At 42.6% G+C, this 25,474-nt stretch overlaps 1 protein-coding gene across 2 annotated transcripts in view; it reads right to left on the minus strand.

Moving 5' to 3' along the window:
- Positions 1 to 25,474, minus strand: part of NECTIN4 (nectin cell adhesion molecule 4) — a 193,678-nt gene that overhangs the window by 16,475 nt on the left and 151,729 nt on the right. For both annotated transcript variants that reach the window (XM_078670192.1, XM_078670191.1), the window contains exons 3-4: positions 23,264 to 23,554; positions 15,061 to 15,175 (exon numbers count right to left, since the gene is read on the minus strand). In XM_078670192.1, coding sequence (XP_078526318.1) covers positions 15,061 to 15,175; positions 23,264 to 23,554 — 406 coding nt within the window. The remainder of the gene's footprint in view (positions 1 to 15,060; positions 15,176 to 23,263; positions 23,555 to 25,474) is intronic.

The following is a 25,474-nucleotide window of genomic DNA, read 5'->3' on the forward strand; positions in this document are numbered from 1 at the left end:
AAACAAACCCTGTAACTTACTGAAAACGTCAGTTACATAAAACTGTCAGAAGACGTATCAGGGTTTATGAAACATGTTCCATCATGCTATTGTTAAATATGTACATCTCAGCAAATACTTTTTAGATCGCCTGTTCAGGGAGCTCAATGTGATATTTCCACAATAGGAATTAACAGATTAGCTGTAAGCATGCTGCACGCATAAAATAAGAACCACTACATTTATGTAGCACATTTTTACTTATTTCCAATCGTGCACACTTTCTCATAACTCACTTCTGATGACTGAATTTAGCGTTGAGTTTTGAATTTAAAACGTGGTTGTAGTTTCTTTGGCTACTTCTTTTTTCAAGGAAACCAACAGTAGAAAGCAGGGTGACCAATGGACAACATGAAGGCTGGATAGGTTTTTGGAGCAAGCCAAGGCATGAACCAAGTCCCTTGGAAGAAGGGGTGGCGCGGATGAGTCCATTTGATACATGGCCACATTCCATTTATATATTTTTTTGGACAAGGATGTTTTTGTATCGTACTTTCAACCATATTTTGACATTTTCATATTTTCCGCATGTTCATTTTAATTCAGAGTTTCAGCAGAGCATGTTATTACAAGTTATTGTTGCTCCATTATTCTTTTAACATGATTTATTTTTCTAAATTACGGTTTTAAACAAAACACAGAGAATTTCACAGTATGGAGACCTCCTAGAAAATAAAACTTTCCTGGGGGACAGGGATAGTAGCGAAATGTAAACTTGTAAGCTGAGGAAACAGGGAAGTGGTTGGGAAACAAGGGGAAGGCGCATGAGTGAAATGGAGGTCATCGAGAGAGGAACAAAATGAGAAATGTCTCTGGAGGTATGTGTTCAGAATCTAGAGATAGAATGAGCTTGATATGATCCGTATTAAAAAAAAGAAGGAAAAGAAATCAAAGATCTAAGAAGATGGCAGAAGATCCTCAAACTCAGCTTACAACAAATAAATACTCATGGTACTGGGTTGTCAGGTGGAAAAGATTCTTTCTCCAGAAGTTGTGTCGTTGAAGATGCCGCTCAAGGGCCACGTCCAACCTGACGTATGTAAGTAAACTCAAAGTGCCACGAGTAAAGTGTGTGGACGTCTGGCCCAATGAGTGCGACTAGATTTCTGATGTTAGAAAGGGGGCCGAGTGAGGGGGGCACTGAATGGTGATGTCAAGAGGGAGTAGTGGAGAGCACCCTGGTTCTATGGTATCCCAATTCGAAGAATGGGTTAGTGATCGCTTTAAAAAACAGGATAGATGGGGGTCTCTCCTGTAGTGCTCGCCTCCATATAGGTAGGGTGTATTGCACTGTAATTAAAGCCAATTGGTGGTAAAAAACCAAAAAAAACGTGTTGACTGTGAAGCAATGATTTAACATGGAACTGGAATCCCAAGAATGGCTAACATGGAGCACAGCACCCAGCGTGGGATAAAGAAGTCCTGGAATTTGAGCGGTTGTTGACAGTGGTGCACAGTGGAGCGTTCATCGTGGTTGAAAGGTATTGTTTTCTGAAACAGGAGACTGAGGGTGAACTGTATGTCCCACTGCATTAGAAAGTAAGGCAATGCCAGGGGAGGAGTCTTGCTGTCCTGTGTTTAATTTTTATCCCTATTTTGCAAAATAATATTCTTAATTTGCCACTAGAGGGCAGTGCCCAAGAAAGTGGCTCCACACAGTCCAAATAATGGGAAAGACAGGGGTTCAATTCACTTGCATAGCTCTGTTATTGTTTTTAAGTTTGTGATAAATCTTCATCATTTCCATGCTTTGCTATCTCTACCCTGCGAGGACTTGCCTTAACTTGCATGACAGGTATAATAGACGGGGTGCTGGCACCAGAGGCAATCAGAGCGTCATCGCTTTCCCACGGTTTGTGCTGCAGGCGGCTCAGGTTTGTTGCCAAGTCTGAGTACGGGGATCGGTTTATGGTCTCTAACTCAGGACTTGCAAAGTGTGGTGACCTACTACACGCACGCAATGAACTCGCTGTACCTATGCTGATGAAGGTTTCATCTCGCTCAATAAAGGCAGATCCGCCCATCCTCCACTTGCAGGCGGCAAGTTATGAACCCTGACACCTTACTTTCCTCTATGCATTATTGTCAGCCTCACCAAAAATTGCTTTCCTCCCATGCAAGATGGAGAAGTGCAATATGTTTCTGATCTTTTCCCTAGCAATGGGACAAGAAGTGCTTTGCCTAGAGGTCTTTGAGCACCATTTATCAGCTGGCCATGGGTGACTATCTTCTGTTGTATCACTTTGCCCTCAACTTCAGCTTTTACCAAAGCTGGGTATTTGTGGGACTTTTTATTTTAATTTGTTTTCTTTTATTTGTAGAATTGAATCCCACTTTGCAGTTCTTTTAAAGCTTTGTGTTTCTCTTCATAGGATCCAAGCAAACCCAGCACCAATCGGTGACCACATGAAATCCCACACAAACTACTTAGGGTTTACAATCTTGCAGTATCTCCTGCCCTGTTACTTTCCATTACCTTTTTATAACTTTGACAGATTCAGTTTCCCTCTTTGGCATCAGAAATTGTTCCCCTTCTATCAAGGGTCTGCTCAGATCAGTAGGTGCACTAGTGCTACACCAAGGATTCATCGCCTTCCCGCTATCCACACTGACACTGCCTGGCCACAAGCTGGAACCCTACTCATTTATAATATTACAGACTGGCATGGAGTTGGTCTCTGCCCCCTTACCCACAGAATTCTACATCTCAGCGCTACGTGTCTCCCCCTCAAACTCTGAATCGCCTCAGCAAAGGCTGAGGAATGGAGTTAGCCATTGTCTCTGTGTTAAAGCAAGTGCTGGGCTAGGGCTTGGATAAGGGATAGTCATATGGATAGGGGCATAGTTAGGCCAAGGAGTAAGCAAGAGGCAGTCCTTGGGCTGAGGTTAAGATTAGTATTAGGGTTAGGGCTAGGAATAGGATTGAGACAGAGTTAGGGCAAGGTATGGGGTAAGAGCCAGTACATGGGGTTGAATTATGGTTGAGGGATTGGTTTCTTGTGTTAGGGATACAATAATAAATAATTCCTATTTGTAAAGCGTGAACATATCACCCATTAAGGTTTCAAGGCACTGGGGGCAATTAAGTGAGCTATTGGCCAGAGTCACATGTTGCTGAGCTGAGCTGCCACGAGGGATCGAACAGTGAGCCCCATACTCCGGAGTCAGCCGCTCTGCCAGTTGCACGCCACCTCTCCCCTAACATCTAGGGATAGAGATAGAATTAGTGTTGGGAAAGCACAAAGCATGGGGTAAGAGGTAGCCCCAAGTCTCGGTTTAGGGTTAAGGCTATGAATAGGGGCAGGGTTCGGGAAAGGGATGAGCAAGGGATGGGTTATGAGTTAGCTCTTGGACTTCGGATAGGTTAAGGCTAGAGGTGGAATTTGGGGTGGGCTTAGAATAGTTATCCAGTGGGCTTAGGTTTGAGTTAGGGTTAAGTCTAGGGATATGATAGAACTGCAGAAGAGTCTGGACAAGACAACGGGTAAGAGTTAACCCCTAGATTTGGCTTACAGTTAGGATTAAGGCTGGGGCAAAAAATGGGCAACTGGTGCGGATGGGCAATGCATAGTGTTCATGATGACTCTTATGCTTAGTTTAAGGATAGGGTTACGGCTAGGGACAAGATTAGGACAAGTTAAAGCAAGACATGGAATAGAATTTAACCCTTGAGCATGGGCAGGATTAAGTCAAGGGACAGAGACAGAATGGGGACAGAGCTAGGCTAAGGTATGGGATAAGAGGTACCAATAGGCCTGGTATAGGGCTAAGGATAGCGTAATGAATGAGATGAAGTGCATGTTCGAGTTAGAGGTAGAAATGGGGTTCGGCATAGGCAAGGTTTAAGCGTAGATATTAACTTTAGGATTAAGCCTTGGGTTCTATATCTGATGAGGTAAGTGATGAGAGTACCCTTTTGTACAAAGGGCTTGATTTTGAGTGCAGTAGACAGGTTACTCCATTACAAATGTGACAGATATCCCACCTTATTATAAGTGCCATTGGATATAATGCACTTGTAATACGACAGACGACAGACGGTATATCTGTCACATTTGTGACAGCGTAAGCTGTCTGTCGAACTCTAAATCAGGCCCTAAGTGGTAGTAAGTGTTAGAATATATATCAGAATGACAGATAACAATAAAAAGAAAACCAATGGACAAATTTCGAACTTTTGGTTTAAAATTATTTAAAATTCTACTGATGATATTAAAATTTGAACCTAAACTTTTCACTTTCAAATTTGAAATGTAATGCTAGATTCTCCTGCCAGAACATAGATAATATCCCCCACTCACACCCAGTTACTTTACAATCACTCTAGTCTTGTTTCAGTCGGTACCCTTGCCTTTAATGACACTGGGGCATATCCGCATTCAAGATCAAAATGTTTGTTAGACTCACCTCGATTTCCACCACTGGCTACTCAAATACATTTAAGGTACAAGATATCAAAGACCCACAAAGTTCCTATATAACATTCAGTAGTTATATATGTATGGTAGTCTTTAAATCCTATAGGATCATAACAAGCAATATGACATGGATCTGCTTGAGAAGGTTAAGGTACATGCACAATTTTTATTCAGAAATAGAAAAATAATCTGTTAAAAACTTGTAGTGGTAACGTCAGAAATGTGGTCAATTCTAACGATGTCAAATTTAGCTTGAGAACATTGAGATACATCAACCATGTTAAACTTGCACTAGTGCAATAGTCCTCCTAAAGCAGACCAACAGTTGATAGAACTTGCAGAGGTGATGCAAGTTTTCCTTTAAAGAACAGCTGATATGTAAGTCATTCCAAAACAAACTTTTTCAAACCTTGTATAGAAAAAACAAGAGCACACGGAAAGAAACGTTTCAAGTATGTTGAACTGGGAGACTCCGAATTGGTGAAAAAGTTGAATCCTAGTTTTTAGGGTACTCTGAAACACTATGATGTAATCAGAGTTTTTGAAGAAGAGTGGCAGTACATGAGGCCCCACAGTGTAAGGCTCAATCTCTAGTAGACTGATAGAGCCCTGTATAGGGACAAAGGCCAAGTAGATTCAAAGTATTTAGTGTTTGTCCATCTTAAGCATAAGGGGTTGGTACTAATATCTTCTTAAATTCTATGGAGGCCATTTACGGTTGAGACACCAGAACCATTGCACACCAGCCACTGATGTTCCACTAAATCTAAAGTTCTCCACCATTGCTTCTGTTTTATGGAAAATGATTGGTGGCCGATTCAGAATTCCACAATGGTAACGCAACATCACAAATGCGCTTCTAGGAAATGTACTCAGAAAGTGCAGTTCCAGGTCTCTCAATGCCACTGAAGCATTTTCTCTAATTACGATGAGTGTTTGCCATAGATCCAAGGACTCACATCAGCTGATGCTATTTCTGCCAAATGGGTCCTCCCAGTAGCAGAGATGATGAGTACTGTCTTCCAATATCCATACAATAGACCAATACAAAGCACAAGCATGCGGATAGGACGTCTCTAATTCCAGAACTCCGATCTGTAGTCTATATTTATTCTCCAGTCCCTGTACCACCTAAGTAAGTTAGTAAGTAAAGGACCTCTAAAGCGCACAAATGCTAGGCGTCTTGGCGCTAGAGGAAGCAAGAAAGAGCAGAGGTCGAGAGTCAGTAAACGTTTGATATCTATAAGGAAAAAGCCATGTTTCGACCTGTCTTCTGAACTGAGACCTGGATAGAATTAGACTAATGTTGAGGGGAAGTTCGTTCCAGAGCTTAGATGCCATGAATGAGATACATCTGCCTCCCCCTCTGGACTTTTTCACTGTAGGAACGAGGGCCAGAGCTTTGCTGGCCGATCTTAATATCCGACGGGGGCATGCCATTGGAATAGTTTGTGGTATTCATTAGGCCCACCCCACATAGGGCTTTGTGAACCAGGCAGAGTGCCTGACTATATTTAGGAATGTTCAACAGAGTATGTGCCGCTGTATTCTGTAGCGACTGGAGTTTCGAGAGCTGGCATTTGTCAATGCCTATGTACAGGGCATTACAATAATCTAGGCGGGAAAGACCAAGGGCCACCACAACTGTTTTCCTCAAGTCCATAGGTAAAAAAGGTAGGATTTTACATAGCACCTTTAAAAAGAAATAACAGGCAGATGTGAGCTGATTGATCTGCCCTGTGAAATTAAGCTGGGTGTTGCATAAGAAAACAAGGTTTCTCACTTTAGTAGCAGGGGTGGGACAAAGTCCCGCTGCTGCCGGCCACCAGGATTGGGACCAGGTTGACGGGCCATTTCCAAATGCCATGACTTCGGTCTTGTTTGTGTTTAATTTGAGGTAATACTTATGCATCAATTTCATGATGTGGTTTAGTCCGGGCCGGACTGGTCGTAGCGGGCACCGGGTGTTTCCCTGGTGGGCCGCTAGGGTCGTAGTCAATTTTGTACCCCTGGGGGCCGTTTTTGTTACAGGGCCGTTTTTGCAGCATAGCTGCAAAATCAGCCCTTGTAACAAAATCATCCGAAACCGGCCCTGGAAAGCAGCTCGGCCGCTCCCAGGGGGGCCGACCGAGCTCTTTGCCAGGGCCAGTTTTGGTTCCCAGTCCAGGCCCTGGTATTAGTCATCTATGAAAGCTGTCTACCACCAAGTCTGTCATAGATGAAATGGAGATAATAATTTGGGTATCGCCTGCGTATGAAACCAGTGAGAAACCATGGTCCCTAATGGGCTTGGCCAAAGGGGTGACATAAATATTAAACAATGTTGGAGAGAGGGTGGAAGCTTGTGGTACTCTCCCAGGAAGTTAGAAATTGCCTGATTCTAGGGTCTAGGCTACTCACACTCTGCACTTTTTCCTTTCCTGAGGCGGAAAGCCGGGAAAGTTAGGCTGCTCATTTGTGTTTTACTTGTTTTTTACCTTAAATGAAATTTTAAATTGTTTTACCTTGTTCCTTGCCGATTCTGCACACTTGCTCCTCTCGCCCACGGCTACCTCCCAGGCACTTACATCACCCCGCGCAGCCGATTAGGTGCTGTCGCGGGTCTGACCCGGGGGTGAGCAGACATCTTGCAGGGAGGTGCAGGTTTGGCCGTCCAGACATTCCGACCCTCCCGCCCTTTGTAGTATTTAAGTCGCGTAGCTCCAGACCCTCATTGATTGCTACTCGCACTCTGCACTTTTTCCTTTCCTGAGATGGAAAGCCGGGAAAGTTAGGCTGCTCATTTGTGTTTTACTTGTGTTTTACCTTAAATGAAATTTTAAATTGTTTTACCTTGTTCCTTGACGATTCTGCACACTTGCTCCTCTCGCCCACGGCTACCTCCCAGGCACTTACGTCACCCCGCGCAGCCGATTAGGTTCTGTCGCGGGTCTGACCTTGGGGTGAGCAGACATCTTGCAGAGAGGTGCAGGGTTGGCGGTCCAGACATTCCGACCCTCCTGCCCTCCTTCCGGTATAAATGTGTGTCCCTTTTCGCCCGCGCAGTGGGCGCGCCGATGGCGCGCCGAAGGCGTGCCCGTCTGCGCCCCTCCGCGCCCATACGGGTCCAGGGGCCCCAACCCCTGGTCAAATTGTGACGCCTAGACTTGTGTATGAGGCGAAGCAACTCTATGCTCTGAGACCCACATTAAATCATACTTCTCCTATGTTTGGTGAGTTTGATCAGCTTTCGCATGAGTGCCCACACTGCACATTCTCTCTTGATGTTCCGCAGCTCTGTTGTAGCCTCTTGCAGAGGTATTCTACCTCCCCCTCCTTGGGTTACACATTTTTCAGTTTGAACTGCCGCTCTTTACCGAAACATAGACGCAAGATTTTTGATCTCCTCACAGACGAATCCCCTGATGGCCTTTTTATCACTGAAACTTGGCTTCATGCCGGCTCCGGTCCTGATGTGGCAGAAGCACTTCCCACTGGCTATGCCATTGTCAGGTGTGACCACCCCAGAAAAACTGTGGGCGGTGTGGCTATTATATTTAAAAATTCCTATCAATGCCAACTCGATTCTGTTGTTTTAGACAATTGCGAGGCAGCCCATTTTAAGCTCGCTTTGCACCCTAAGACGACTCTTACTGGCCTACTAGTCTATCGGCCTCCCGGTCCGGCTAATACATGGCTGGCCTCGTTTACTGATTACTTAAGCTCGGTGCTCTCATCCTCCAGTAATTTTCTCGTGGTGGGTGATCTTAATGTGCATTTGGAAGATCCCACAAATAGCCTGAGTAATACTTTAATTGATGATTTGGCTGCTATGAATCTCACCCTACATAACAAAGGCCCAACCCATTGTGGTGGTCATTTACTTGATCCCATCTTTTCTAACATGCCCCAGTTACACTGCTCCTTATCCCTACCAGTTTCCTGGTCAGACCACTATTTAATTAAATTCTCAGTCGTGAATACTGTTGCACCTACCAATAGTAAAGCCTCTGGAAACATACTGAAGAGGGACTGGAAAAAACTCGACTCAGGTGTTTTAAACGAGGTCCTTGCTGACCATCCGCCGTTTAGGTGCCTCGACTTAGAAGACACCGAATCAGCGGCCAGTGCCATGAATGTCTGGCTTTCTGAAGCCATTGATAGTTGTCTTCCTTCAGTTTTGAAGAGAAAGTTAACTCACAGAACCCCTGCCCCTTGGTATAATGAGTCACTTCAAACTGATAAATCCCGCTGTAAGAAACTCGAACGGGTTTGGAGAAGAGATTATTCCCCCTCTTCTTGTCTCATCTATAAAACTGAACTGAAGCAATACCACAAAGCCTGTGCCCAGACTAGGGCTAGCTATGTGAATAAGATGATTTCCGAAGCTTCTAATAAATCTAAAACACTGTTTAGTGTTGTCAAGGAGCTTGCTGGCTCTAAAACTACGGCCATACTTCCTCCCTTATCCAATGATAAATGTGACGAGCTCGCTCAGTATTTCATCTCTAAGATTGAGAATATCCATCTGGACATTACTGCGCAGGGAGCTGGTAACATCAGTAACACCTCTGCCAACTTGCCCCCTGCTGCTGCTGAAGTGATTCTTCACACTCCGACTTCAGCTTCACTTTTGTCCTGGCCAGACCTTCTCCCCTCTACTCTTTCAGAGATTTTGGGTAAAGTTAAGTCGGGCTCGCCGTTGGACCCGGTACCTGTTTCCATTCTACGATCTTTGGAGCCCCCCCTGCTTTCTATTATTTGCACTCTGCTAAACCACTCCCTGAATACAGCAACTGTCCCAAGCTGTTGGAAACATGCAATGGTGACACCACTCTTGAAAAAGCCCACCATGGACCCTAATGTTTCTTCAAACTATTGTCCCATCTCTCTGTTGCCTATTTTTTCCAAAGTTTTGGAGAGACATATCCACACACATCTATCTCAGTATGTGGCGCTTAACAATTTCCTACATCCCTCTCAGTCTGGCTTTCGCCCGGGATTCTCTACGGAGACCACTCTCTTAGGTGTGACAGAAAATCTACGTTTACATCTGGATCGAGGGGAAACTGCTGCACTGATATTGCTCGATCTCAGTGCAGCATTTGATACTATATCACACAGTATACTCATCAGATCCCTCGCACACATCGGTATTGGTGGCAAGGCTTTGGATTGGTTCTCGTCTTTTCTTAAAGACCGGACTTTCCAAATTTTTTCTCCCCCTTCCACTTCTAAAGTTTATCTATCCCCACACGGTGTACCCCAGGGTTCCATTCCTAGTCCTCTTTTGTTTAATCTCTACGTCACTCCTTTAGCTCATATTGCTCAAAGGGCCGGTCTTCATTTATTTACTTATGCTGATGATTCACAGATTGTTTTTTCCCTATCCCAAACTGACCCTACCTTGCCTTCTCCCCTGGAAATTGGACTTAGCGAGATAGCAAACTGGATGAATAGGAATTTCCTTAAATTAAATGGTGGGAAGACGGAGGTCTTGGTTTTGGCAATAAACCTAACCTTTGGAGTCCGTGTCACTGGCCTTCAGCTATGGGTGCACTGCCAGTTCCGTCTGTGTATGTACGTAACCTTGGAGTGATTATTGATAGGGGGCTATCTATGATGGACCAAGCCAACAGAATGTCTGCTACCTGTTTCACCATCTTGCGGTGGCTTGGAAAATTTTTTGGGATGCTCCCCTCGGACACCCAAAGATCTGTGGTTGACGCCTTGGTGACCTCCAGATTGGACTATGGCAACGTACTCTATCTGGGGTCCACCAGGGCGGTCACCCGCCGTCTCCAATTGGTACAAAATGCGGCCGCGTGACTCCTTTGTGGATGTCGTAAATCTGACCACATTACTGAACGCCTGAGGGAACTTCATTGGCTCCGTGTGGAAAGCTGTATAAAGTTCAAGGCGCTATGCTACATGCACAAGATTAAGATGGGTGTGGCTCCCCTCTATCTTCAGTCGCTTGTTAAGCCCTATTCTCCTTCCCGTCTGCTCCGTTCTTCCTCTCAACACTTATTCTGTGCTCCTAAGTATAGGTTGTCCAGAATGGGGGGCGGTGCATTTACCAACTTGGGACCCAGACTGCGGAACTCCCTCCCGCTGGCTGTCCGTGCGGAGGTCAATTATGTTTGTTTTCGAAGAGCTGTTAAAACCTGGCTCTTCAACCAGTAGATTCTTACTTTTCTTGGGTGTCAGATTACTTGTGACAATCAGCGCCGGGAAACCCGCTTGGGTAGCTGTAGCGCTTTACAAACTCAATAAATAAATAATAAATAAATAAATACCCCACCACACCCTCTGTTCTCTGGCTAAGAGGAAGGAGGTGAAAAGGGCAAGTGTGGTGTCTCCGATTCCCACTGCCTCCAGCCATCGCGTAAGTACGGTATGGTTAACCATATCGAACGCGGCTGATAGGTCAATTAAGATCAGGATGGCCCTGCTACCCCTATCGATTTGCCAGCGAATCTCCTCAATAGCCATAATTAAAGCGGACTTACTAAGCAATAAGATAGCCGACTGTCTCTCAGAACTGGAAGACTGTAAAAAATGTGTTGAATTAAATTTCCGGAAGGGGTGCAACCTTCTAAGTTGTATAGGAAGTGTTCCCTTTATGAATTGTCACGTGGCCAACTAAGCCCACTGAGACTCTATGTAAGACAAGTAGAATACAGTAGTAAGAAGTTTGATGCATGCATTAGGTCCCAGGATATTAGGAACAGCGATAAGATAAAAGATCCAAGGGAGGGAGGGAAATATTGTTAGAAAACCAATTTCTCTCTGACCCTCGACTCTTGCGTCACCAGTGGACGCTGAAACATTAAGGCATCAAGTGTTAATATTTGAAGCATTTTATTGGTACTGTGTAATGGAACTATCCAGTCTCAAGGAGTTGAATGGCCCTAGCAATCACTCTTAATCTTATCTCCATTCTCCACTGATTATCGTATAGTTCATAATGGATGGCTATATGTAAACACAAAGTGGCCTTGATCGCTGACACTGCACCCCTGGATCAGATGTCTGTTCATTTCCTTATGCAATGGTTAACTTGAGGGGGCTTCATTGTCTAGAGAGGCATCATTTCTTATCATAAGCATCAAAGACAAATGGGTTCATGAGCATCAGGAGTCAAGTAAAAATATCTATTGATAGTGTGCTTCTATCTTAAATAAGCATTTGTTACAATTACCTTTTTGCTGAATTACTGTAGATTTTCCTTGGTGAGGGTGGAGGCACTAAATAAACCATCTAATTACTCATGTATTTATTTGGGACAGTGATACCATAGAAAGACCGAGGCCGCCTAGCCCTATTCCCACAAACATTTGGGTTGGCAGTGTCCCTCCTGTAATTGTACATTTTGCTTGCTCCACCAAAGTTAATAGACGGAGGTCACTTGTGAATGCTGACATAAGGTTATTTAGTGAGTCCTTGACAGTCTTAGGCCACAGATGAACATAAACTTTATCAGTAAAATGTTGATTACACTGGGGACAGAATTGCACATTTAACTCCCAGCATGCCTGGACCCATTCTGCAGACACAAATCTGCGTACAGCTGGATGGCTGCCTTGTAGATGAATCAGTGCTCCTGGGATCAAGCTTTTCCTTTCATCCCTTTGTGTGTCTCCTTAGAACAGCTTTGCCCTACCTGTTTAGGATTTTCTGTAGCTTTTGGTGTCTGAAGGCTCACTTTCATTGCAAAGTCAGGGCGGTGACATCAGAACGGGATTCTCCGCAAGGGATAAGTGATGGAAACCCGGAAGTTTGAATGGATGTCGAGAATAGAAAAAGAGTGTGGGGGAGCAAGTGCTGAAGAGGGTGGCGGGGTGCACAAAAGAGTAATAGTTGTTATTATCTGAAGGCAGAGGGAACAGTGCTGGGGACATGTTTCATGCCATTTAATGCAAACAGAGTGCATCACACAGGTCAAGATTAGAACTGGTATAGGTGAAGGGTTTCCAAAAGGTGAAGTGAGCTTCATAACTAATACTGGTCACCTTTATCAGGAAATGCAGCTGTCATGGGTAGTTCTGGGAAGGGCATCCAACAGGAGTTAGAGATGCCACAGGAAAAGGAAACAAGATTGAACAGAAGTAGTCACAGTTGTCAGAAATAAGCACATAGCACACAACAAAAGTAATTGATGCTCATGCTGGTAAGGGTGGGCAGGAGTGCTCTGGCGAAGTCATGGTTAATACTGGTAAGGCAAGGAGAGACCTTGCTAGGAAAGAGTCTGAGTGGGCGTCAAAAAGTAGGAATGGAGATTTTAATGTGACATTAGTGAGAAAGGCGAACCAAGCTGGACACCTCTGGCCTAAACACATCAGAATCACTGAAAATCCATTCAACGCAGTAAGTGGCAGCACAAACACCCTTGGCCTACTTATATTTTCAGGACTTGAATTTGGTGTGATAAATGTTTCGCAAAGCAAGGGACCCTCCTTCTGGATCGTTGGAGGAAACAGTTGCGATAAAGAAATAAACATCTCTCAGGTAGCTGCACACAGCGGCAGTGAAATGAGGACGGTTCCAGCCCTAATGTAAAACGTATGACAGGTATAATGCTTTTATATTTGTGTATATATTTGGTATTTGTATAGTCCAAACCTGGCCAAACTGTAGCAGAGCACTGCACGGGGACAAATGCGAACATACGGTCAATGAATGATAGGCTAGGGAGCTGATCTCTGGGAGTAAAAGTAAACTGTTACTGCATTGTGATGAAGGGTTCTATAAAGCGGTGCATCTTCAACTCTTTTCTAAATTGGAGCAGTGTTTGGCGGTCCTTATGGATACGGGGATGTTGTAGTAGATCCTGGATGCATACATCAAAAAAGCCTGCAGCCTTCTTTTTTTTACACTTAGCTTTGATGCAGCAGATACTGCCACCTGGAATTCAGCCAGCTCATAAATGCTGACGAGGCTCCAGAGAGATATACACAGCACTCAGTCAGCCATGACACCTTCTGTCTCTAGCAGCTGAGTGTGAACTTTGGACCCACCCAAAAGACGGGCCTGTACTTATTCAGGGCGTGATTGGCAGGCAGTGCAAGGAGCTGCTTGTACAAAGCTACAGTATCACTACACTGGCAGCTACTGAACATTGCTGACATATGCAGATTATGGCTGTGCACAAGTGTCATAACAGCAGATATGGTCATGAGACTACAGAGCGTAGCTCTATGAATACCGATTAGCCTGGATTGATTGATTATGCTGCTAAGAGTTGTGACAGTACTGAAGACAGATCCTTTTTAGAAGATTGTTTTTACACATTGCATATCACTATGTATTTATTTGTTTTTCTTGCATATGTCTGTGCTTTTATGGATACTTTGTGTACCCGAATAAAGATTTTGAACCTGACTGACGAGTCCGACATGGACAAATATGACAAATTACTTCCCCAAGATCACATGCAATAGACACAGCAGTAGATGTGCTGTAATTTGTATAACTCAATGCTGGAAAGAGTGAACTAGTTCTGCTAGGTCACAGTCATTCTCCCTGGGGTGGTAGCCTGTGGCCTATAGGGTTCAGTCCCCCTCCATCTGTTGAATCAAAGCTAAAATCCTAGGTTTACTAATTTACAGGAATCTTTAAAATTACAGGTTATTGCCATAGCATTATCCTGATTCAGCTTTTTTAAGATATTGTCCTTTCTCCTCAAAGAAAAGCTCTCCGCTGTTGTGGCAGGCTGCATTGGATTTAGGGTGGACTACTGTAACAGCTTGCATTTACGATTATCCAGCCAACCTCTTTTGAAACCGCAAACTATTCTGAATTGGTCAATGTGTTTTACCCGTAATCTTCACAAGTGTGAACATGTTTCGGCTGCTCGTTGCAAGGTCCTTTGACTTGGTTCAAAAGAAGAATGTGGTTCAAGTATGTCTCCCTGGTTCCCAAGGATTTTCATGGGAAAGAACGACCAGCACTTAAGTTTAGTCCCCATCCCTGCATGCAGGCCACTACTTACTATCTGAGCATCAATTTATGTTAGGAATGACATGTAAAGAGGATCAATCTTGTCACTCTTGTGACACAAACTCTGGAACAAACGGACTCTGGAGTTAGAAAACTGAGTAACCAGTTGGCTTCCAGGCAGGGGTTGAAAACTTTCCTAGTCTGTTAGTTCACAGTGTCTCTACCACTTTTCCAATTGGTTCCTATTAGTTTTAGTGCCTGAACATATGCTGATGCCTGTGCAATTGAAAAAACTAAATAAAATCATAAATTAAAAACTGCATTCTTCATATTGTTCAAAGTGCTGGCCATCCCTTCCAGACTTCATACACACACTGCTGATAGCCCAAGGATTAATGTGTAATAATGAGCCATTAATAATCACTTTACCATGCCTCCAATCACAATACAGTACCTCCAATCACATTTGCTGAATTCTGCACTACGACCAAACAGTATTTGAAACTATATGTACACAACTCCAACCACAAGGCCAGTTTGCAAGACGCCGCTTCGAACCCATGCTTGATTTCTCAATTTTCTCCATCTCTGCCCAGTTACTGGTTGTCACATATGTACATCAAGAACAGTACGTCTGCGTTGGACATGACGGCACTGGCACAGTTCTAGCACAAGGCATTACCTGGTCCAGTTGTATACTGGCTTTGGATGTCCTTCAACAGCACACTTCAGGGAGGCGCCTACTCTGCCCACGAACCAGTCCTCCTCTTGTCCAAGGAGGGAGGCATCAGAGAGGTCTGTGAATAAAGGGGAAATGAGGGTTAGTGCCTTGAAGCAAGTCTGCTTGCCAGATTACAGAAGTAAGAAGATTTTGAAGCCATATCGGAGAAGGTGTTTAGGACCAATTAGCAAACTAGAAGGAAAGCAAAAAGACACAATGGGGAAAAAAGACAAATTTGGAATGGTACAATCAAATGAAGGACTGTGGAAAGATATCACAGCAAAGCATGGGAAATCTGGGACCACATTCAACATACGCCTCCGAATGTATGTAATTGAGTATTAATGACAAAGTAGTTGTTGAGCAGTTCTACTTGCGACATGAAATAGCCCACATCCTGCAAGGAATCAAATATCCCCAAATATAGGGGCACATTTACTAAACGTTCATGCAGAGAAGCAAGCAAAGCTGCTGTGCTGTGTTGAGTGAACGGACAGAGCTGAAGAGTGCCATCTCTACTAAGATATATATATATTTACACAGGGGGTACCCTATATAACCCTTTGGCATCTGGGTCTATACACGAATATGTCAAAAAAACTAATGCCACGGAACAAATAATCAAACAACAATATGTTGGAGAGATACTATGAATTACCTCTCCCTCTTGAATCAATCTTAAGAATCAATCTACTGATTTACAAGGAATCACTGACCACAGGTATGGCTAGAAAACAGATGTCAAATGTTTGCAGAGCAAAAAATATATATTTATTGCCATGTTTTTTTCTTTTTTATCTTCTGTATTTTTATGCGTGAAGACTCACATAAACAATATATTTACATGTATATATACAAACATTTATCACAATAGACATATATATACAAAGTCCGCATAAACAAACACCACAAAATATAAACCTTACTTATTGTCTCTCATAGCCCTATCGTTCAAAGAGGATGCTCTATACACAAAAATACCCTGCTGAGCTTTCCTAAAATAAAAGATCACTCTATAGGTCGAGCATTTAAGGGTCAAAACTTATGTCCTTATCTTTTCAAAAGATGCCCCTGAAATTATTTATATAATCAAAAATGTTTATGAGTGTCTACCACTGTATTGTCGACGTGTTTCAGCCCACCAACTTCCGGGCCTCATCAGAACTTGGGCTTCAGAGTAAGCACATATTGAAACCAACCTAAGGAGGTCCATCAAAAATGCCACCCGGGGCACATATCTTTCTAGGGACCGATTCTTTATGAAACGTAGTCGGTATCTTCTTCTACCAGGAAAACTATAGGCGGGGGACGGAAGAAAAGGCTCCCAAGTAATCACTTCCAGAGGTGTCTTCTATATTATTTTAATCTCTGCTGTCTGTCAATCTAACAGCATTAGTCATCCGCTCCACTCATACAGACGCCCGCCACCTCCAATTTCTATCGCGTTCTCTAGGCACTCTTCAGCTCTCTACCGGCGCTGGTGCACTTGAGGCTGCCCAGGGCCAAAACAGGCTCTCTTCCACCATGGTGCAAGGGGGTTTCCGATACAGGTAGTATGGCTTTTGTGCAGGTCAGGGATACCTTTGTGCAAAAAGCAACCCTATGAGCCAATTTTCCCTTTCTATGTGTGATGTACAATGCATCCCACAAAGAAAGAGGAAACAACAAGGAGAAATAAATATATTTATCCTGGGTGGCATGCCGTTTTGGAGCAATTCCAGGTTTACTGATTTCAGTAAATCTGGTATTGTGTCAGTTCAGTTCAATAACTTTATTTGGTTATTATTCATTGATAACCATAAAAGTACAATAAAAGCACAATCAATTTAAAAGGAAGATAAAAAGTCAATAATTTACAGTACAATAGGCTCATTACAAATTCATACAAGTATTGATTTCCGTGATCTAAAAACATTTTTTTAAAAAGCTGAGACAGATGCAACAATAAATATATTATCTAACTTCTGGATAGCTAAAAAGGCAGGACGACACTGTCTAAACTCCATATACTTTAATATGGGCAATATCCATCTTTTCCTAGGGATTGTGTACAATTTGCAAAAGAACAAAATATGCATATCAGATTGATTGGACAAATCATCGCATGGGCATTTGATAAGTTGCCTTGACCAATCATTCATAGTGGGAAAACTTAGTAGCCTAAATAGGATATTAAATCTAAAACGTGTTAATAAAAACCTTTCGAAGTCTCTCATCTGCAATGTAATATATGGTTGGGTATCATTCGTGGTCAATATTAACTGATGGGAAACCACCAAAATTTTAGTAAATTCCACTTTGTTCCTAAGATCCACCAGGAAAGTCATACAAAGTTTTTTCAATACTTTCCTGGGGATCAGGTTCATCAGTGATGGATCTTCATAATAATCTTGATGACCTATTTCTATAAGGAACGTCTTTACGTAATGTAACAATTTCATCTTGTGAGCGTTATCGAGACTTACTGCATCCCTCAAGATGAAGCGGTTAAAACACTCCTCGGTGGTCCATACCCTATGCCACAAAAGAATCAGTTGTACCTTGATTACATCTTCTAGGTATGAAAGTCCGAGTTCAGCGTGGGAAATATAAGTGGACACACTATCCGGGACAGATAAAAGATATCTCAGGAAACTGTTTTCAGCCACCTGCAACATTTTCACATTAGCATGTCCCCAAATACCCGCACCATATATAGCAATTGCAACACAAGTTGCTTTGTAAATACATAACAGTTCTTTGATCGGTTTTCTCCACATTTTCCTGCTAAAAGTTATCAGGGCCATTATAGACTTGGAGAACAGTAATCTCCTTGTTTTTACTGCAGTAGTCCAAAGACCAGATTGATGGAACAGAATACCCAGATACGGGAAAGTTTGAATAAAATCCAAAGGTTTAGAATCAATGTACATAGTTTTCTTTATTTTAACTGCCCCTGAAGCGCAATTCATACAGAAGGTTTTAGTACAATTGATTTTTAGATCCAATCTGGTCATAAAATTTGTAAAAGACGATATCATTTTTTGCATAGCCTGTGGAGTCCTAGCCATCAGTACCGCGTCATCTGCATATAATAATGCGGGTATTGGACGATGTGATGCAAATGGCATATCCCGACATTCCTGTAGTAACGTCCTTTCTAAGTCATTGATATAGATGGAAAATAAAAAAGGGGCAAGGACACATCCTTGCCGGACTCCTCTAGCTATCTTCAATGTCTGAGTACACTCGCCGTTCTTACCAAATCTTATAGAAGCCCTAGCCCCTTGATAAAGATTCCTAAGGAATAGAATAATATTTTCCTCAACCCCCAAACGTTCCAAAATCAACCATAGCTTGCTATGGGTAACACAATCAAAGGCAGATGATAAATCCACAAAAGTTAAAAACATCCGTCCGCCCTTTGCTTTGGTATATTTCTCTAAAAGAATATACAGGTTAAGGCCCTGGTCAACAGTGCCAAGGCCTTTTCCTGAAGCCGTATTGGAGGTCACTAATTATTGTCTGCTCATCAGCCCATATTTGTAACCTATTTAAAATCACTCTGCCAAGGATTTTAATGGTTGAGTCTAATAATGATATAGGGCGATAGCACGCGCAACATATGGTATAATGATAGAATCAAACCATGTCGATACCAGGCCAACTGAACAAGAAGCATTAAAAAGTTGAGGGAGGAGTGGGGCCCATAAAGCCATGTTATTCTTAAAAAAGTCAACCGGAACCCCATCAGGGCCCGGCGCCTTACCTCCCAGACTGGCTTTAATGCCCAAAATCACTTCCTCAAGGGTGATACTCAAATTCATTTTATTATTGTGAGGCACGATCACTCCCTCCTCTACATACTCATTGGGTAATTGCTCTGATGATGTTGGTGCACTATACAGAGTTTCAAAGAACCTAACCCATTCAGTCTCAGGAATGGCTATCTCTATCCTCGCTTTAGAGTTAACATTAAAAAACGGGGCGTTTACTGCCTTCCAGAAGGCTGCCGAATCTCACACAGAGTGAGTCCCATGCTTCCTTTTTCAAGGCATCCATTCTCTTTTTTAAAGCTGCCTTATATATCCTTCGTCGGTCCCTAATGAGAGTCCTATCCTTAACGGGTTCACTTAAGGCATGCTTAAGGTGGGAATAAGCCTTAGTGCAGGCTGTGTCAAACCAGCTTGACGGTTTTTCTTTTGCATTTTTAACTTCTACCCACAGACTAGCCTTAATTTGTGAGGTAATTATCTCGAAATTTTTAATTATTTCCGTTTTCTTAACTGTCTCATCCAAACAAACTTTAAAACTAGTTTCACATTTCCTAATTAAATGACATAGAAATTCTTCGGGGACTACCTTTAACCATTTTACTGAACACCCATTTTGAGTTTTTAAGGCGATGTTACCCAGGTACTGCTTGTGAGAGCAATCATGCTCCTGATCAAAATGAGGATTTAAAACGTCAACGCTTATAGTAAAATGGTCGCTTAAAGGATTATCCAATGTTTTGAAGTTTAAGACATTCTCTCTGTAGCCAGAAGATATCAATATAAAATCAATAATTGAAAACACTCCTCTACCATTAAATGTAGGAGAGAATGGGATCTCGGGTTGACACATTCTATTAGCAAAACCCAAGTCACATGAAAAAATAATGTCATTTAGAAAATCCCCACAAACAGTGTGGTCAAAATGCATTAGATTAGAATCCCTATGCAACATCAAACCACAAGTCCCCTGTTCTCTTCTCTTACATGGTGGACAGTTAAAATCACCACCCCAGACGACCCCAGACGACTACAGTCTCTTTGGCTTTCCCACCTCACAAACAGTTAATATCTGTTTTTAGGGTTTTCAAGATTACTTCAATGTCCTCCAGGGGAACATTATTATAAAAATTCACGATAATCAAACACAACGTTTTATTAATATGTATCCTAACCATATGATAAAATCTTTTACTCCGCGATATCTCTATTTTTTCACATTTAAAAAGGTTGGATACATAAGTGCACAGCCCTCTTTTGGCTCTGCCGTGTACGGAGCCTATTGCTGGTGAGAATATGGTTTTAAAGCCGCTCAAATGATGCGCTTCTACTGCCCAGGTCTCTTGTAGGCTAACTATATCATATTCGTTTATAAGCTTTACCCACATATGATTACTTGCCTTAGATCTTAATCCTGAAACATTCCAAAATATAATAGGCCAATAACTCTTATTCAACTTATTTTGCTCATTTTGTACAATCTCGGCACACTCATCTACAATATGGGTACGTATATCTGTATTGTACATTCCAATATCTTCGTTTATTAATTTGCCTAGTTTTCCAGGGTTCAATGCCTCATTACTTGTCCAAGGGGCCACTAGTAAGGGAATTGCTCTCACTATGATGTCATTGGCCACTGGGATCTCATTAATTGAGTTCTCCATAGATTTAACAGTGACCTTCTCTGTACACGGTCAATCTACCCCTTCAAGCCCAGAGAACAGTTCAAAGCGGTTAGCTGTTGGAATATTGAACTGGTTTTCAGACAGAGTCATGGGGCCTCCTCGTCGTCTATCAGGGGGTATGGAGCCCAATGGGACAGGAAAAAAGGATGGATAAAAGTAACGTAGATCAAGAGTATAAATGCCACCTAATCCTCTTTGGTAATGAAAAACGCCTATATACTGGACTACACGCCTGTCCCTAAAGTTGACAATAATACAGTCCCCATCCAACTCCTTTCTTCTGTGACCCACCCAACTCACTCTACGCACTTTTTGGATTTCTCCATGTAAATCCGGTCGGAGGGGTCTGTTTTTATTTAACCAGAAGGTAACCTTATTTTTTAGTTCATGGTATGTCTCTGTCTTATGATATCCTAACTTCGGGACCCCAGATAAAACAATTACATAAGGATAGGAGTCCGGAGGAAGATCTATTCTCAGGGAACTACCTTTTTCTATATCCATTTGGGCTATTTCCTCAGCTCTCATCATGTTTTTGTCGCTCTTTTCTGCTTCCCCCGTTCCACTTCCAGCCCCCGTCCCAGTGCCCTCTAGTCGCCCCCCTCTTCCTGTGGCCATTGAACTGCCCGCTGATGTTGTAATACCTTGTTCCACGCCATTTAATAGCTGAGCAGATTTATTTGGAGTTATAAGCAGAATCCCACTAGGCCTACTTGTTGATTCGTCTGTAGTTATAGCTTATGTTACTGGTTGAATTACTCTTGTCTCGACTAGCTTTTTCAATAACACAGAGTTAGCTTGAGTAACTTGTTCAAGCATCCCTAACTTCTCGCTAATCCTTTTGGATCTCTCCATCAAAGGCAGCATAAGTGATTTAACCAGTTTCCCCAACAGGCCCTCTGTACTTTGAACCATAAATCTAGATTGATCTACCGCTTTAACAGAGGATACCTTTGGAGAAGGAATAGTAGACGGGGATGGTGACACATTAATAGCTTCCATTGTTGGTTTTACAGGAGCATTAGTTATTTTTGAAACTTTGGTCTTCTTTGTACAACCACCCCTTTGTATGGCCCCTCCACATTTCCTCTTTATTAAAGGTTTTGATAGTTGAGGATTAATATTGACCATAGATGTCGACCTAGTGGAAATGCACAACCCAGAGGCATTCAAACTATTATCTATAGGTGAATCACTTATTGCTACAGTAGCACAAATTTCCTGAGTTACTGACCGATCTAATTCCTTTTGCAAATATTAGCTATTTCCATCCACCAAATTAATAGCGGGATCCAAAGTAGGAGCAATCACTTGGTTTGGAGAGGGGGCTAATGCTAAACCTCCCAGCGATGAGCGTCTCAGGTACATAGGTTCTAGGGACAGGCGGCGTTCAGTCAAAGCGATTTTGTGCTCCAGGACTGAAGTGGTCCTAGTTATAAACTTGTCCAAAGTCCCAGTAACGCTCCCTCCCGCCCCTCCATTTACTGCCTTTCTACCTTTCCCTGTTCTTGACGCAATTTCCCTAGCAAACTAGGCTATATTTTATCACAGAGTTACCCCCTTACAAGACAGGAAATAGATTCAATTAATAAACAATATAGATAAAAAAATAAAAGATATAAAGTCTTAAAATGATGACAATTTTCGGGGGGTGGCCCAGCCCAGTCTCTGCCTGTCTCGGACGGGCTCAGACGGGCCCGCCCTTGATCCGGGCTGCGCCCGTGCGCGGCCCGCGCTGCGGGAGCCCAAGCGACCCTTTAAGCGCCTCCTGGCGCGCTGGCTCCGTGCGCGACGTGCAATGCGCAGGGGATGCTGGGAGTTGTAGTGGAACTCCCCGCCGGCGTCTCCCTGTGCAATAATGGCCCCCAGATGACTCTCGGTGGTGGCGGCAGGACTGCAGGCTGTTCCGATATGCCCCAATTGACTCCTGGCAGTGGGGGCAAACAAAGGTGGTATTGTATCACATTCCATGGGTGGATGAACGGAAACGTCTATGCTCCACCCATGGAACTACAACTACAAAATGTAGGGCAACGCAGCGCAAGCCGCTGCGTTCAGTTACATTTCCTCAGAAACCCACGCAAGATGGTTTAAATCATAATTGGGTCGTAGTGTGTAATGCAACTGTGTAAAACCTGGCTTGAGTCTAAAGTAATTTAAGTCCCACAGAAAACAGTGTGCATGATATACCTACGCTTTAAATAGGGATATATTCCTATTGCAAACATTTTATTTTGCAACCCCACATCATATTTCCTGAATACCTTCTCAACTCTCCTTTTTTGTGGATATCCTTGCTCATTAACTATCTGCTAGAATGAGTTTCTGTTCTTAGTTTCCATTGCAAACATGTTTGCCCCTTTTCCATTTCATAATATCACAATTATTTTCCACTCCAGATGTGCAAAATATAACAATAAAACATAGCCATGCCTTATATGACTGGCAGATTGTTATAGCTTAGGTTAAGACCTAATCTATTGAGTCACTAGACAATTTCCATCTCTGTATTAATCATGTGTAGTGTTATAGCCCCTTGATAAATGCCTTATTGGCATCTCAGAACACAAATGCATGGTCCATACAAATCATGCCTAGAAGAAACACCATTACAAAAAAGTAACATTATGAACTTTAAAGGTCCATTATTTTCAATGTAGCCCACATGACCGATACACGTAGAACAACAGGTAGATAGTTATCAAGGAGCGTCGCATTACATACATCCGACTCGAAGCACATGCGTGATCTTCTTCTCTTCCTGAAGCCCTGGATGAGAGATGACACAGGTCAATGTCTTGCCGTTCATGCCTTGGTGGGGCACCAGGTAGTACTCGCTGGTCACTGAGACCGAGCGTGGGTGTACCGCTGTTCGCGTGGCCGCCTCCCCTTTCACCTCTGTTTCCCACGACAGATGGGGGACGGGGTTTCCTTCTGCGGTGCACGAAGCAGCAAGGGTCTTCCCTTGACCCTCTGTTAACTGGAGCCCTGGGTTCAAAGAAGGAAGTGGTGGAACTAGAAGAGATGGAAAGACAAACACAAAATTACAAATCAAAAACATACATTATTTAGTTAGGCATGGTTACCTGGCAACAGCTGGCAATGTATATCACTGTTATGAGTTACTAGAAATTCATAATGTCTGTTGACTACAGTAACCTAGAACACCGGGCAACGAATCCCCATTGGCGTATCATGAACATCAGCAACTGGAGACTGTGTATTTGATGAAGAATTCTATAAAATGTGATTAACTGGAACAACTCAATTTATTTATTAGGCATCAGTGAACCGTTACATTTTTTTAATGAATGTGAACATTTAAACAATGTTAACTTATCTCGCTTTCCTATTACAGTAGATTTTCCCCAAGGTTGAGAGCATACCATTTTGAGTTTTGCAGCATACAATTTTATCAACTTGTTTTCACCATCTGATTTATTGCTATTTTATAAACAAACATTTTGGGTTCACTCTTTCTTTTTGACGGCTATCACTATGCACCATCTACTGTTTTCTGTGTAATTATTAAGCTACATTTAGGGATATTGTTGACATGCATGGTGCGTTTTATCATATGCACATCAATTGTACCCGGGTCAGTTCATTTTTATTCTATGTAGAATTATAAATACCTATGGCATTGTATAATCTATCTACAAACAGGTTCAAGTGAATCATCTAGTCATAACACCATAGATAAATAAGCCTTTTCCTTCACCAAAATGGCCGACTAATGGTTACTGTTGTTTGGAGTCCACCTCGGGTTATCTCATCTGCCTTACGGTGAGCTGAGCACTGAGAAAGTTAAAAGATGGTGGTTAAAATCTGCCTCCGTCTCAAGAGCAGGACCTGTAACTCCATGCCACCTATATAGATTAAATGTATCTATCACAGCTCCAGCAAATACAAGACACTTTCCATTTCACACTATTGTGCCTAGAAAGTAAGACTGTGAGATTTCGGGTTTCCTAGATCTTTCCTCTTATCCTTTCTTGATTTACTTTTGACCATCATTAATTCGATATGAGTGGCACACAATAAGTGCCACTCCAAAAGATCAGTTAATGGTATTCTGTTACCAGGAACTGACATGTTTCGTTCCTGTCCTCAAACAAAAGGCTCTTCCTCAGCACGGTGAAATGTTTTTCAATGTTTGCTATAATAATATGCGTGCCAACTCACTTTCTCCTTCACAGGCTTCAAAGAGTGCAGGATGTGATAAAAATGAACTCACTCATTCGTCTTTGTTGAACTCAAAACAATGCTACTAAACCTTGGATTTTTTTAAGAAACCAATTACGTGCTTCTCTCAAGATGTTGTCCCAACCTGCCCTTACCCTTTCATCCCCTCCTTCTGATCTTTGAAAGTGCTTACAATCAACCTGTGTTTCTACAAAGTTCAAGACAAGAACATTCGAAAGCATTAGATCAGAATATTGTTCTTCAGTGGGGCTCAGTCTTTCCTGTGTCAACTGATGTGGTAAAATCATTCCCGTAATTACCGATACCAACGGATTCTGTTATATCCACTGTAGTAGACGTTTTCTCTCTAATTGACATGTGAAAACTCTGAATGATATGGGCTCCTCTGTACAAATTAAGGCACATTTCTCTGGTAAAAATCATGCTAGGATTAAGTTATAGATGTAGTATTAACCACAAAAATCAAAATCCAGATTTGTGTGCAAATTCACCTTTGTGGCTGAACAGGAATTTGTACTGAAGAAGGACTAAGGCCCTCACCATGATGGTTATGGTACTTGCACAAACTCTCTTACACATACATTCCTTCCCTTCACCTTCATACCAAACCTCATGCATTGATTCTGTATAATTTTAAAGAGAGTGGATGCCATTGTTGCTTAGCGGTGGATAGAAATGATCGTGTATAGCATACACATTAACAAGGTGCACCTGTTCATGTGTCCCACA

The sequence above is a fragment of the Lissotriton helveticus genome, chromosome 12 (genome assembly GCF_964261635.1).
Source record: "Lissotriton helveticus chromosome 12, aLisHel1.1, whole genome shotgun sequence".
In the NCBI taxonomy this organism is placed as follows: Eukaryota; Metazoa; Chordata; class Amphibia; order Caudata; family Salamandridae; genus Lissotriton; species Lissotriton helveticus.